Source organism: Chlorella variabilis, assembly GCF_000147415.1.
Source record: "Chlorella variabilis unplaced genomic scaffold CHLNCscaffold_18, whole genome shotgun sequence".
Lineage (NCBI taxonomy): Eukaryota > Viridiplantae > Chlorophyta > Trebouxiophyceae > Chlorellales > Chlorellaceae > Chlorella > Chlorella variabilis.
Genome location: NW_005435070.1, coordinates 683,608 through 695,607, shown reverse-complemented (window position 1 = coordinate 695,607; position 12,000 = coordinate 683,608). Strand labels below are relative to the sequence as shown.

At 63.6% G+C, this 12,000-nt stretch overlaps 2 protein-coding genes across 2 annotated transcripts; one reads left to right on the top strand and one right to left on the bottom strand.

Moving 5' to 3' along the window:
• Positions 1-685: 685 nt before the first annotated feature.
• Positions 686-7,209, top strand: CHLNCDRAFT_53914 (hypothetical protein; the record flags this gene model as incomplete). Its single annotated transcript, XM_005845395.1, has 27 exons — positions 686-875; positions 1,065-1,205; positions 1,345-1,421; positions 1,639-1,762; positions 1,840-1,874; positions 1,904-2,032; positions 2,240-2,355; positions 2,475-2,534; positions 2,679-2,772; positions 3,469-3,574; positions 3,654-3,778; positions 3,847-4,025; positions 4,131-4,239; positions 4,348-4,393; positions 4,547-4,627; positions 4,763-4,816; positions 4,955-5,013; positions 5,110-5,232; positions 5,364-5,429; positions 5,574-5,591; positions 5,768-5,903; positions 6,103-6,193; positions 6,369-6,422; positions 6,594-6,712; positions 6,833-6,902; positions 7,028-7,074; positions 7,202-7,209. 27 exons carry the CDS (start codon positions 686-688, stop codon positions 7,207-7,209), a joined length of 2,457 nt encoding a protein of 818 aa, XP_005845457.1.
• A 1,357-nt stretch (positions 7,210-8,566) lies between these two features.
• CHLNCDRAFT_137094 (hypothetical protein) lies at positions 8,567-9,647 on the bottom strand (the record flags this gene model as incomplete). The annotated part of the gene is made up of 4 exons (XM_005845259.1): positions 8,567-8,604; positions 8,689-9,125; positions 9,408-9,433; positions 9,552-9,647. The coding sequence occupies 4 exons, from the start codon at positions 9,645-9,647 to the stop codon at positions 8,567-8,569; spliced, it is 597 nt and encodes a 198-aa protein (XP_005845321.1).
• Between the last annotated feature and the right edge of the window lie 2,353 nt (positions 9,648-12,000).

Genomic DNA, 12,000 nt, shown 5'->3' with positions numbered 1-12,000 from the left:
AAGAGGCTGGGCCACTGGCTGTGCCCAGAGCTCGCCTGCGGCTCACAGCCTCTTCCTGCTCGTGTGCAGCCCTGACAACCACTGCCCGACGCGACGCCGGCCTGCGGGCGATAGCGCCCGTCACGCAGGGCTTGAGGGTGGCTGCTGCTGTGTGCATAGCGGGGGCTGGGCTGCCGGCTCCCGAGATGACGACACTGTCGGAGTTAGGCCGGCGCAGGCGGGGCGGGGCTGGCGTGTCGGCTATTGCTGTCGGGCGTCTGTGAGAGAGCGTGTTTGGGGGAGGAAGCAAGAGGTTGGATGCCAGCGAGGCAGATAGGATTGGAACAGATGGTGGTGGTTGCAATACACAGCAGCTTGCAATGCAACCCATGTACGCCGCATGCTTGGTGAGCTTGTCTGCACCGGCGATGAGGGGATGCGCTGCAGCGGCAACACCTTGTGCCACCATGCCCCGTTGCGGTGCCACGAGAGCAGCAGCGCGCAGTCCAGATGCACCACAAAGATACCATAAGTGCAGCGCGACCAGCGGATGGCGCCGCACTGTGCACGGCTGCGCGCGGGCACGGCACCTTTGCGCGGCGGCCGCCGCCCAGCAGCAACGGCAGCAGCAGGCAGTCAGCTCCAGCTTTGAGGAATACATCGTGGACCTGCAGATGAGGATAATCCAGGTAATCATTTCAACCAGATGCTGGCCGCCGCCTCGTTCCTGCCGCCACCCCTGCGCATACTTGTGCTGCCCGCTGACGCTGATGCTGCACACCTGCCCTCTGCCTGCCAGGCCGCCGAGGAGCTCGACGGCAGCGGCGCCACGTTTCAGCACAACCGCTGGTCCCGCAGCCCCTCCAACCCCAATGCTGGCTACGGCATCACATCAGGTAGGCGAGCAGGGGCAGGCAGCAAGCTAGAACCAGCGGCGTTGCCGGAAGGGCTCGTGGACAGCACGGCAGGGGATCATGGAGGCAGGTCCCAGCGCAGGCCGCGACAGCAGCCACCAGCGCGGCTCCGCGCCTGTCGCCGCTGCTAGTAAGTGACACCTTGTCCCAGATCACTCTGCTGCCGCACAGTTCTGGAGGGCGGCTCGGTGCTGGAGAAGGCGGCAGCCAACATCTCTGTTGTGGCGGGGGTGCTGACCCCTGAGCGAGCCAAAGCCATGAGCAGGCGCGGCCGCGCTGCCATCGATCCCGCCAGCGGACAGAGCTACTCGGGTGGGAGCAGGACCCAGCGGGGTGCCGTGCAACAGCCTATTGCACGGGCAGGACCAGAGTGCAGGGGCTTAACAGGAGGAGTGGGCTCCTCCTGCTCGGTTGCGGATCTGGCTGTCATGTGCTCTCGTCCCTGGTGCAGCCGCGGCCATGAGCCTGGTGTTCCACAGCGCACACCCCTTCATCCCCACCCTGCGAGCTGACGTGCGGCTGTTTGAGGTATGCTGCCGCCGCCACCTGCAGCTTGCCTAGGAGCGCTGCACGAGTGCCGATGCTGCATTGCGGGCGCCAACCACCTTCTCGTTCCTCTGTCCTGGCCTCCCTCCTTGCCCTTCCCACTGTGGCCCTCGCGCCCGCCTCTCCCGCACAGAGGCATCCCCCCACCCCCACCACCAGAATCAGCCGCACACATGCTCATGCACAACGGACCCCGCAGGTGGAAGGTCAGATGTGGTACGGCGGCGGCTGCGACCTCACACCCTTCTACCTGGTGGAGCAGGATGCGGCAGAATTCCACGCTTACTGGAAGCAGCTGTGCGACGCGCACAGCCCGCAGGCGCGTGACGCAGGCCGCGCCCTTGCTCCTTTCTCTAGCCCCTGCTGCCCCTCTGCCTGGTCCACACGCTCCCGACTGCAGTGCACTGCACCCCCATGCGTACCGCACGCCTGAATGTACTGCACCACACCGTACCGTACCGCAGCTGTACCCCGAGTTCAAGGCCTGGTGCGACCGCTACTTCTACCTGCCCGCCCGCAAGGAGCACCGCGGCCTGGGCGGCCTGTTTTTTGACGACGTCGATGCATCAGAGGCGGGGTACGATGTGGCGCGGGTGAGGCGAGGCAGGGCAGGGCTGGGCAGGGCTGGCCTGGGGAGGCTGGGGGCCACCGGGAGGGGCTGCAGCTTGGGGCTGCTTTTGGCTTGGACGTGTGCCGCTTCTGTTGAGATTGGGGGTGGCACTGGTGCTGCCTTGCCTTGCCTTCGCCTCCGTCACTCCACCCATCCAGCCCATTGCTCCCGTGCCGCCCCCGCCATGCAGTTTGTGAGGGACGTGGGGGACGGCATCCTGCCTAGCTGGGCGCCCATCGTGGAGCGCCGCCGCGGCCAGCCCTTCAGCGAGGCGCAGCGGCAGTGGCAGCTGCTCCGGCGGGGGCGGTAAGCGGGCGTGGGGTTGTCGTGGGCGCCGCCTGCCGCCAACAGCCCCGGTTTGCCCTCCTACTGCTCCCTGCCAGGTCAAGCTGAGATGGCACTGTTTGCGTCCACTGGTCATGCAGATACTTGGAATTTAACCTGCTCTATGATCGGGGGGTCAAGTTTGGGCTGGATGGCGGCAGGTGGGCTGGGGCACGGGGTCGCACAAGCGGGAGAGGCGCACGGATGCAACCCTGGCAGGCTGCTTCGCCATTGTTCTGAGGACACTGCCAGCTACGCAATGTGACTGGCATGCCTCGACCCTCCTCATCCTGTGCCATGCGCAGGGTGGAAAGCATCATGGTGTCTGCGCCGCCGCTCATCGCCTGGCGCTACAACGTGCAGCCAGAGGTGGGGTCGGAGGAGGAGCGGGTGGTGGAGGTGCTGCGGCAGCCACGGGAGTGGGCATGAGGCCCGGTGTCCTGCTCTGTGAGTTCCCTTCCTCCCCCGGCCCGTCTCCTGCCGAGAGTGGTGCGCTCATAGCGGCACGCTTGGCACCAGGTGGCGCCGTGTAGGTGGTACTTGCACGTTCTCTGTGGGCTCCCCCAAATTGTTCGACGCTTCTTCGTGTTCTTGTACTCCATCTGCATCCATCTTCTGTCAATAATGCATCGCTGGTGTCTCAGGAGCTTGACCTCTCACCCGAGCCGGACAAGCAAGCTTGCGGCGCTGGTAGCGGCACTGCTGCTAGGACTCACATGTGTTTGTGGCAGCAGGGACGGTGTCGCGGGCCGGCGCAGGCTGGGCCCTGATGAGCACGGTAGTGATACCAAACAGAAGCGCCCCAACATCGTGGTGCGTGGCCTGAGGCAGCGTGCAAAGCGTTTTGAAACCGTGCGGGCAACGCTGGATTGGGTGATGGGGTGGGCAGTCACCACCCCCTGGCGGCGGGTGCACCCCCCGGTGGCGGGCGGCCATCGCCACCGCAGCCCCTACCACCCCAGTTTCTCTGCTCGATGATTCGAGCGAGTTATCCCCAAGCGCGGTGGCGGCTGCGTGCCTATCAAGCGGAGATGGATCAAGCGTGCGCCGCTCCCCCGATGAGGCCCAACCATCTCCCGCTGTGCCTGCGTGCAGCTCATCCTCACGGACGACCAGGATGGAATGATAGGGACGGACTGGTACATGCCCAAACTGCACAAGCTCCTGGGAACAGAAGGAATAAACGTGACAAGTTACATCAGTGAGTTGTGCAGGATCCTGCCAGGGCTGCTCCGTTGGGGAGCGTCAACGCTGTCCCCTCGGTTTGTGCCTGCCCGCAGGCAATTATGCGCTCTGCTGCCCCTCGCGTGCCACCATTCTGATGGGCCAGTGCTCTCACAACACGGGCGTGGTGGGATTGGGTAAGCAGGGTTGCGTGCTCCGTGATCATTCGTGCATGCCGCACGTGTTGCTGCCTGCCGCCAGCTGCACCCTGTCGTGCGCCTGCCTGCCACCGACGACAGCAACGTCCAGGTCGGCGGGCGGCTGGCGCTTCATGCAGGCTCGGCCAGGACCCCGCCTGGCTCCAGCAAGTCCACTGCCTCCACCAACCCGCTGGGCGGCTTTGGGCGCTTCCAGGAGATGGGGCTGGAGAACAAGACGGCGCCCTACTACCTGCACCAGGCCGGCTACCGCACCGGCATGATTGGCAAGTGAGTGTGCGAACCCATTCGGTCATGCATATGGGTGTGGCAGTCATGCCACGACAGTGCTTCCTTCCACACACCTCACCCTGCCACCCTGCCACCTGGCTGCAGGTACCTCACAGGCTACAACTCCACCTTCATTCCCCACGTGCCGCCGGGGTGGGACCGGTGGTTTGTGTTCAGCGACAACGAATTTTACAATTACACTGTGTCGGATCAGGTGATTGTTCTTGTTGCAGCCCTGCCGGGTGGGCTGCTGCTGCCGAGTGCTTCAGTTCCTGGGCTTGATGCTGATGCTGCCTGGCTGCCGGCACCCTTTCCCCTGCAGGGCAAGAGCAAGTCGTTTGCCAATGCAGAGGATGATTACAGCACAGGTGGGGTGTGGCAGGCGGCGTGGGAGACCTTGAGCAGCTGGAGGGATTGCGAGGCCTGGCAATCAACATCTGCACGGCGTGTGAGGAAGGAGGGGCGTGTTGGAGCGGCTGGCGGGGCCGCGCTCAGGCTGTCTGCTTCCCTGCCTTCTGCAGACGTCGTGACTGCGCACGGTGTAGAGTTTATCCAGCAGGTCAAGGATGACTCTCGTCCTTTCTTCCTCTACCTGGCCCCCTGTGAGTGGCCTGCCAGGTCACTTGCCATGTGCCCCTGCTGATTGCTGCTCCTGCATATGCCGGTGTGGCGCACGGCTTGTGGCCATCTGACGGTAGGGTGCCTGCTCCCCTTCCCTCCTGCCCCACCTGCCACAGACGCCTGCCACTACCCCCACATCCCCGCCAACCGCCACCTGAACAAGCTGAAAGGTGCGAGGGCTGCTTCCGGGCAGCAGTGGGCAGCGGGATGGCAAGGCGGCAGTACCATTGCACCCCTTGCTGGCGTGCCCAAGAGATGTGTGTGTGCTTATGCGTTGTGGTGGTGGTGCTAGCGGCCATTGCCTGCAGGCTTGAAGATACCCCGTGTGCCTGCCTACAACGAGAGCCAGCAGCACCTGAGGAAGAAGGTGGGCCCTGGCCACCACGCATGCCTCCGCCTGCCCCAGGCTACCCACCTTCCCTCCCTCCCCCAATCTCTGTGTTTCCTGGTATCCGGCCTGCAGGTCAGCTTCATCAATTCGCTGCCGCCCATAGACGAGGAGATGGCTGCAGGGCTGGACTTCAAGTACCAGGCCCGCGCCGAAACGCTGCTGGCAGTTGATGACATGATTGAAGCGGTGTTCCTGGTGCGCTTCTGGCACGGCTGCTCTGCCTGCCCTGGTCAGGCACCAGAGCTGCGACGCAGGAGTGCCTTGCCTGGCAGGTTGCGGCACTGCCATGCTTGTCAGGGCCGGCCCGCCGCTTGCCTTGCATGCAGGCGCTGGAGGAGGTGGGCGAGCTGGACAACACGTACGTGTTCTTCACAAGCGACAACGGTTATAAGGTAGGGTGGCAGCCATGCTGCCAGCCGGGGCACTCGGGGGCAGGGCGGCCGCAAGGCGGCCGGCAGACGCAGTTGGTGCATGCTTGCCTTGGCCGTCTATCATGCTGCCGCATGCACCTGACCTTCTCTCCCTCCTGCCTGCAGCTCGGCCACCACCGGCTGGTGAGCTCCGTGGAGGACTAGCCGTGTCTCGCTCATGCTTGGAAGCTTGCCGTGTCTGCGTTTGTGTGCCCCACCCATAAAACCCCACCCCCATCACCCTGGTGGCACTCCTGCGATGAGCCTCGCGCTGCAGCTTCACCGCCGCGTGCCCGCTTGCTGCTGCTGTCGCCGCGCAGTCTGGCAAGATGAGCGGGTACGAGACAGACGTCAAGCTGCCCTTTTATGTGCGGGGCCCGGGGGTGCCACGGGGCGTGCAGCTGCCCCACATGGTCTCAAATATTGACTTCGCCCCTACCTGGCTGGAGCTAGCGGGTGCGTGGGTGGGATGAGTGACTGGTTGGCGGCAATGCTGTTTGCGCGCATGGGGGCGTAAGGGTGTGGGAGTTCGGCCCTGGCATGGCTGCGCGATGGGAGTAGAGCCTGCAGAGGTGCAGGCGAGCCGTGAGGCTTGCGGCAGCACCGCGCCCTCTCTCTCCGCTGCAAGCTGTTCCTGCGGCTCGTCCTGGCGCAGGTGTTGAGGATCCGCTGGCTGGGGAGCGGGACGGCATCTCTATGGTACCGCTGCTTCGGGGGGACAAGAACGTGACGGCGGATCCCATGCTGTGAGCGCTGCGATGCACTCTGCTGTGCTTGGCTGTGCCGACGCGCTGCGCTGCACATTTCACACGAGTGCCATGACGGCAGCTGCATGTGGCCTCCACTCCGAACCCATGCTTTCCTGCCTGCTGCCAGCTACTGAGCTTCTGCCCGCCCCTTCATGCCCTGCCTGCCTCGCAGCTACCGTGTGGGTGTGGTGGTGGAGAAGCCCGTGCCCAACGGCATGCTAGACAGGTGAGCGGGTAGGGGCAGGGCAGCAGGGCAGGGCATGCACGACAGCAGCAGCAGGAGCCATGCTGCACGGCACGTCACCGGCGTCATGTGATCTCTCCTCTTGTCAACCAACTCAGCATACGGCCATCGCTCGTTGCCTGCTGTCTTGGCCTTGCTGCCGCATGTGTACAGCATGGTGTCCATCCTGACGCCAGTGGCCGACCCTGACAACGACATCTTCGCACAGTACCGCCCTCCGCGCCTGCCCAACGGCAGCTGGCCGCTGAATGTGCTGGCGAATGAGTACCAGGGTAGGCAGGTGCCATGTGGCAGGCTGCCGTGGTGTGGAGTGCCAGGGTGCGGTGGGTATGGGGGCTTTCCTGCTTGCGCACAACTCATCTGGGCCATGCTGGGTCTGGCTGCTCCTGCAGGCAGCTGGTACAACAATTGGACGACAGCGAGGCTGGACAAGGCGGAGCTGACAGGGCGCAACCTGAGCAGGTGGGACGCGGCAGAGGGTGGTATGCTTGGCCTCACATGAGCAGGTGGCCCTACCGACAGTGGTGGAGTCCAGGCAGAGCCCCGCCTGACAAGAACATGCTGCCTCACCCCGTGCTGCGCTGCAGCTACACATATGAGGGCTGGAAGCGGGCAAGTGCCACACAAGTGCCCAGTGGGCGGGGCGTCTGTGCTGACTGCCGGCCTGGGCCCCAGCGCTGCTTGTGCTCTCCTAGCGCGTGTCCCTCTCAATGTGCCCGCCTCAGAGCTTCCTCCGCCCCCTCCTGCATCCCTCCCTGCAGTTTGCTGAGTATGCGTTTGCTAACAACATCACCGTGTATGGAATGAACTCAGCCTCCAATGTGAGTTCCAGCTCCGCCTGCTATGCACTTCAGCCCCGACGACAAGCTTGATCTTCATCTCAATTACCTGTGTCCGTTCCGCCTGTTGGCAGGAATACTTTCCAGTGGCATACTATGGCCTGAGGACCCATGTGCCACCCCACGGAGTCCTGAAGTACCTTGAATTCCCCATGGTGCGCTGCATAACGCTGTTGCCGCAGAGCAGTGGCTGGTGCTGCTGGCGCGCCAGCATGCCAGACACCCCGCCACTCTTGATCAAGGGCTTCTGCTCTGTCGTGCATGCTTGTACTGCAGGGATACGAGCTGTACAACCTTACTTCAGACCCCTGGGAGGTTGACAACATTTACGACGAGGCCCCCAGGGTGCACAGGGACATGCCGCCCGAGTTTGGACTGTGGTGTTGCTGGGCAAGCGCCGGGCACTGCTTGCCCACCGAGTACTAACAGGACGTGCCCCGTGCGGGCTGATGCTTGCGCTGTGTGCAGGACCTCTTATCCAGCCTGCAGGACACATTGAGCCAGCTCAAGGTGGGCTGTGCAGGGACGAGTGGATGCGGCAGGGCTGCTGCAGCAGCTGTCTTGCGCCAACCCTGCTCACGCCCCTTGTGCAGGTGTGCCGTGGCCCCACCTGCCTCGTCAAGAGCATCAACGTGCTGATGGGCACCAACACGCCTGCCAACTTGCCATATGTGGCGCCTCCTGGGACCTGACCACATCATCTGCCCTCAGTGTCCGACCTCAGCGCACGCAAGGGAATCACTTGATCACACTAGTTGCAATTACGCTGGCCAGGGTGTATCATTGCTCTCACTTAAGTGTACATTACACACAGCTTGCATTCTGCCAAGCATAAAAACTTGTCATTCCAGCTCCCAGTCACGGTCTCGCTCCTCCTGGCAAGCCGGCCGCCACGGCAGGCCACCATGCACTCCTGCCTGCAGTGCATGCACCCTTTACATGTGCAGGGAGTGGGCCCAGGGTGGGGTGACCCTGGGACGCTCAGCTTGGGGGGAGGGTGGCTGGAGCCATGGAGAGGGTGCTCCATGGTCCACCCCCTCTCCTTATGCCCCTTGATCACATGTGCCCCCTGCCCAAGGTCTGCTCACGCGGCCTATCATAGCGGGGTGACTGTAACACATGGCAAGCACGGCGATAAATTGGCCAGCTGGAATTCACCCCACCAATGGATAAAATTCACATCCATTGCGTACGCCATGCACGTGCAGCGCTGCATCACGTGATGCCCAGGCCTCCCCCGGGCAGCCTCAACCCCCACCTTGCTGCGTGCAACCGTCTGCCACAGATCTACTTGCCCCCAGTGGCTCGAGCCCAGAACGACGCGTCTGCAAGTGAACAGCAGCCAACTGTTACTGCTAGCAGGTCAGCCAGGAAGGTACTTGCAAGGCAGCTGGATGCAATGTACTCACCTGCCACCAGCGCTTCTGGTGGCAGTGGCGATGCCGCATTCACATGCAATGCCAGCGGGCCGACTACCACACTGGGCTTCCAGAAAGCGGGAGGTTCTGCAAAGAAGGAGACCTCCGCACCATCCTTGCCGTCCTTGGCTGATCTTGGGCCAGGCAGTGTTGCACAGAGAGGTCCCACCAACACGCGCAAGGGCACCTGCAGAACAGCAGCCGCCATCTCAGATACGGCATCAGCCAGCTGCAGCAGTAGCAGCAGGAGCTGGATGGGCAGAAGGCCTGCTGGCGGCCCAAAAGCAGCTAGCACCAGCCGTGCCTTGAGAATGAGAGGCATCATGAACCAGCCCATGCTAAAGCGGATGCACACGAAGTGGCTGACGGTGAAAATTGTGCCGCTGTAGCTGGGCTGCATGTCTGGGTGCACCATGGTGGATGCATGCCTGCAGGAACAACAAGCAAGAAGAAAGACGCACAACAAGACGCAGGCGCTGGCTTGGCCCCGGGATGCTGTTTCCCATGCAACATGCAGGCATGATCGGCTGCAGCATTGGTTTGGGCAGCATCGAACACGGCATCGTGCACTGTGTGCCACCCACCATTCGCCTGCGAAAGAAGTGAAGGGCGCAATGCCCCTGGGCCCTGGCACCCTAGCAGAGCCGGTTTCGATACTGTTGGAGTTGTGGACTGTTCTTCGCACCATCTTTTGCCCTGGCTGTTCGTACATCACAGCCTGCTGTTGCAGAAACAGCTGCACAGCAGCAGGTGCAGGCCAGCGGATGAGCACAAGCTGCTCGCCCTGCAGGAGCGTTGTTGCATCTAGCTGAAGGCCGCCGGCGCCAACTCCCGAAGAGGCGCAGAGCAATCACCTGCGAGGCCTTGAGGGTCCTGCCGGACTCGTTGTCCACTGTCACAGTCACCCGCACCGTGTCCCCCGGCCAGCACCAGGCACGGTCCACATGCATGTGGGCGTGCAGCCGCCCTCGCCTGACGCCGCAGACTGAGACTTTCCCGTCCTGCGAGCCAGGCAACACAAACCACACATGGGCAGTGAGGGTGGGGCGGCTGCTGTGCTACTTGCCAAGGCAGCCTTGCGATCAGTCATCCGCCACCACCCCAGCAGCCCAGCAACACACCAGGGAGCGCTCGCAGGAGGTTGCAGGCGCCTCACGCTGTCTGCCAACCACCCTGTTAACCACCCTGATGAGCCGTGTGCTGCGAATGGCTCGTTGGAAGCGCCCTTCGGTGTGAGCGGTGACTTGCAGCGTGTATCTGACTTGAACCCTGCACAATGACGTGCATGGCAGCAAATCTTGGGCAGGAACAGGCAGGCAGGCATAGGCAGGCAAGCAGGCACGTTCACCGGCAGCCTTGCCCCACCCTTCTGTGTGTTTATCGATATGCAGCGAACTTGGCACCCCAGTTGGAATGGCAAACACGACGTGCCACTGGTACTGCCCTGGCTGCAACCGGCGAGCACCGCTTAGCGCCAGGGACGCCGTCAGGAAGGCATGAGTGCCGCCCCTCGTGGCATCGTTGAATCTCCACCACGTTGTCTCACACCCAATGAGCTGCACAGGGGTGGGGTACCAGTGGGCAGGGCGTAATTGGGGCGTGGGGTGAATGTTGGTATCAACCATGTCAGCATCCAGCAATTCCTTTCACCATTACCTCGCACTTGATGCTGGTGCAGTTCACCGTTTCAGCTACGTTGATACATACGACTGCCCGCACCGTATCCCCCGCCTCATACTCGAGCCGGTCCGTCTGCACATACGCCGAGCTTTTGCTGCTAAAGGCCTGCCTCATCACATCAAGAGCAGTGCCTGGGGTAGTGGGGCAACTGAGTGGGGGTGGCAAGTGGAGGGGGCCTCGGGAGGCGGCGGCGGCCAAGTCCCAGCGCCGGAGGGGCAGAGGCGCGCGCGCTGCGGATGCCGGTCGACAGTACGCCTGCGCCTCCTGGACCCGAATGGCCAGCAGAAGTGTGCTGCTGCAAGGAGTTGCTGGGAGCTGAAGCCCCAGAGCACGTACACGCCTTGCAGCGACTCTGTACAGGTTTTCAGGGATCCTGGAACCCACTGTGCTAAATAACACAGGCTAGATCGCCCTGGGGCTTACTCCTCAGGACGCGTCCCTCAGTGTACCGCAGCCGCAGGCGCCGCCGGGCGGCATGCAGTCTGCCGCCGTGACAGCAGGCGACGGCAATCGCTCATTGGGTCACTGTTCTTGTCACCAGTCAAAGACAAAGCCATGTAGGAGGTGCAGCGCGGGCTGGTACTTGCAGGCAGGCAGGTCTCCCAAGACCACCGCCGACCAAGCAGCGAACCCAGTTCTGAAATCCCCCACCCCCACCCCACCCCACCTGCTGCCATTGTTCATTCTCCTGCCACTCTCTCCTGCTACCTGTACACTCTTAAACTCTCGCTACAAAGCCGCCGCCAGCGGCAAGCGCTGCATGCATGAATATCAAGCGCATGGGCGGCTCGCAGGCAGGCGGGTGGTATTGGCTCCCTGGCAGCAACACCTCGGGGGGGGGGGTCGCTAACAGAGGGAAGAAGGCTGCTCAGCGCCAAAACTCAATTCGCTACTCGCTGACGGAATCAAAACTGGGGCAGCAGGCTGCTGCTGCTACTCTACACGGGCATGGGGGGGCTGAGCTGGGCTGGGCACGGAGCAGGCGGGCAGGGCGGGGCACCGCCCATCCAGTGCCCGCCTGCCTCCTGCCTCGCTCCAGCCTGGCGACTGCTCTCAATCACGTGTCCTGGTGGGGGGGGTCCTGGGTGGTGAGGCAGCGACCGAGGGCGCAAGGCGCCAGAAGGCGAGCCAGAAGGGTGTCGGGCTGGGGGCCCATCACGACACCTGAGCGTCCCGGCTGAGCCCGGTCAGCTGGCTGCTGACGGGGCGCCGCGGCGCATCGTCCACCTCGCCGCCGCGCTCAAACACCGCCGCCGCGCCCATGCCTGCACAGCACGGCAGCGGCCGGCGCTGGTGGGTTCGGCCCCAGCAGCAGCACGAGCAGCGGGGGACCGCTCGCCGTGGCAGGGCAGCAGCAGGGGGCAGTGCCCGACGCTGTTGAGCAAGCGGCAAGGGCAGCATCTCAGCCATGCTCCCCCCGCGTCAACCCTCCTCCCTCCCCCCGCACCTGAGCCGATACACATGGACACGACGCCAAAGCGGGCCCCCTTGCCGCGCCGCTGCATCTCATAGAGCAGCGTGGCTGTCTGCAGGGAGGGCGGCGGCGAGGAGGGCAGGCAGCGTGTCGGGAGTGGGAGCAGGGCAGCCGCGGCAAGGCGCGGAAGGAGGCTCAGCCAGGCAATC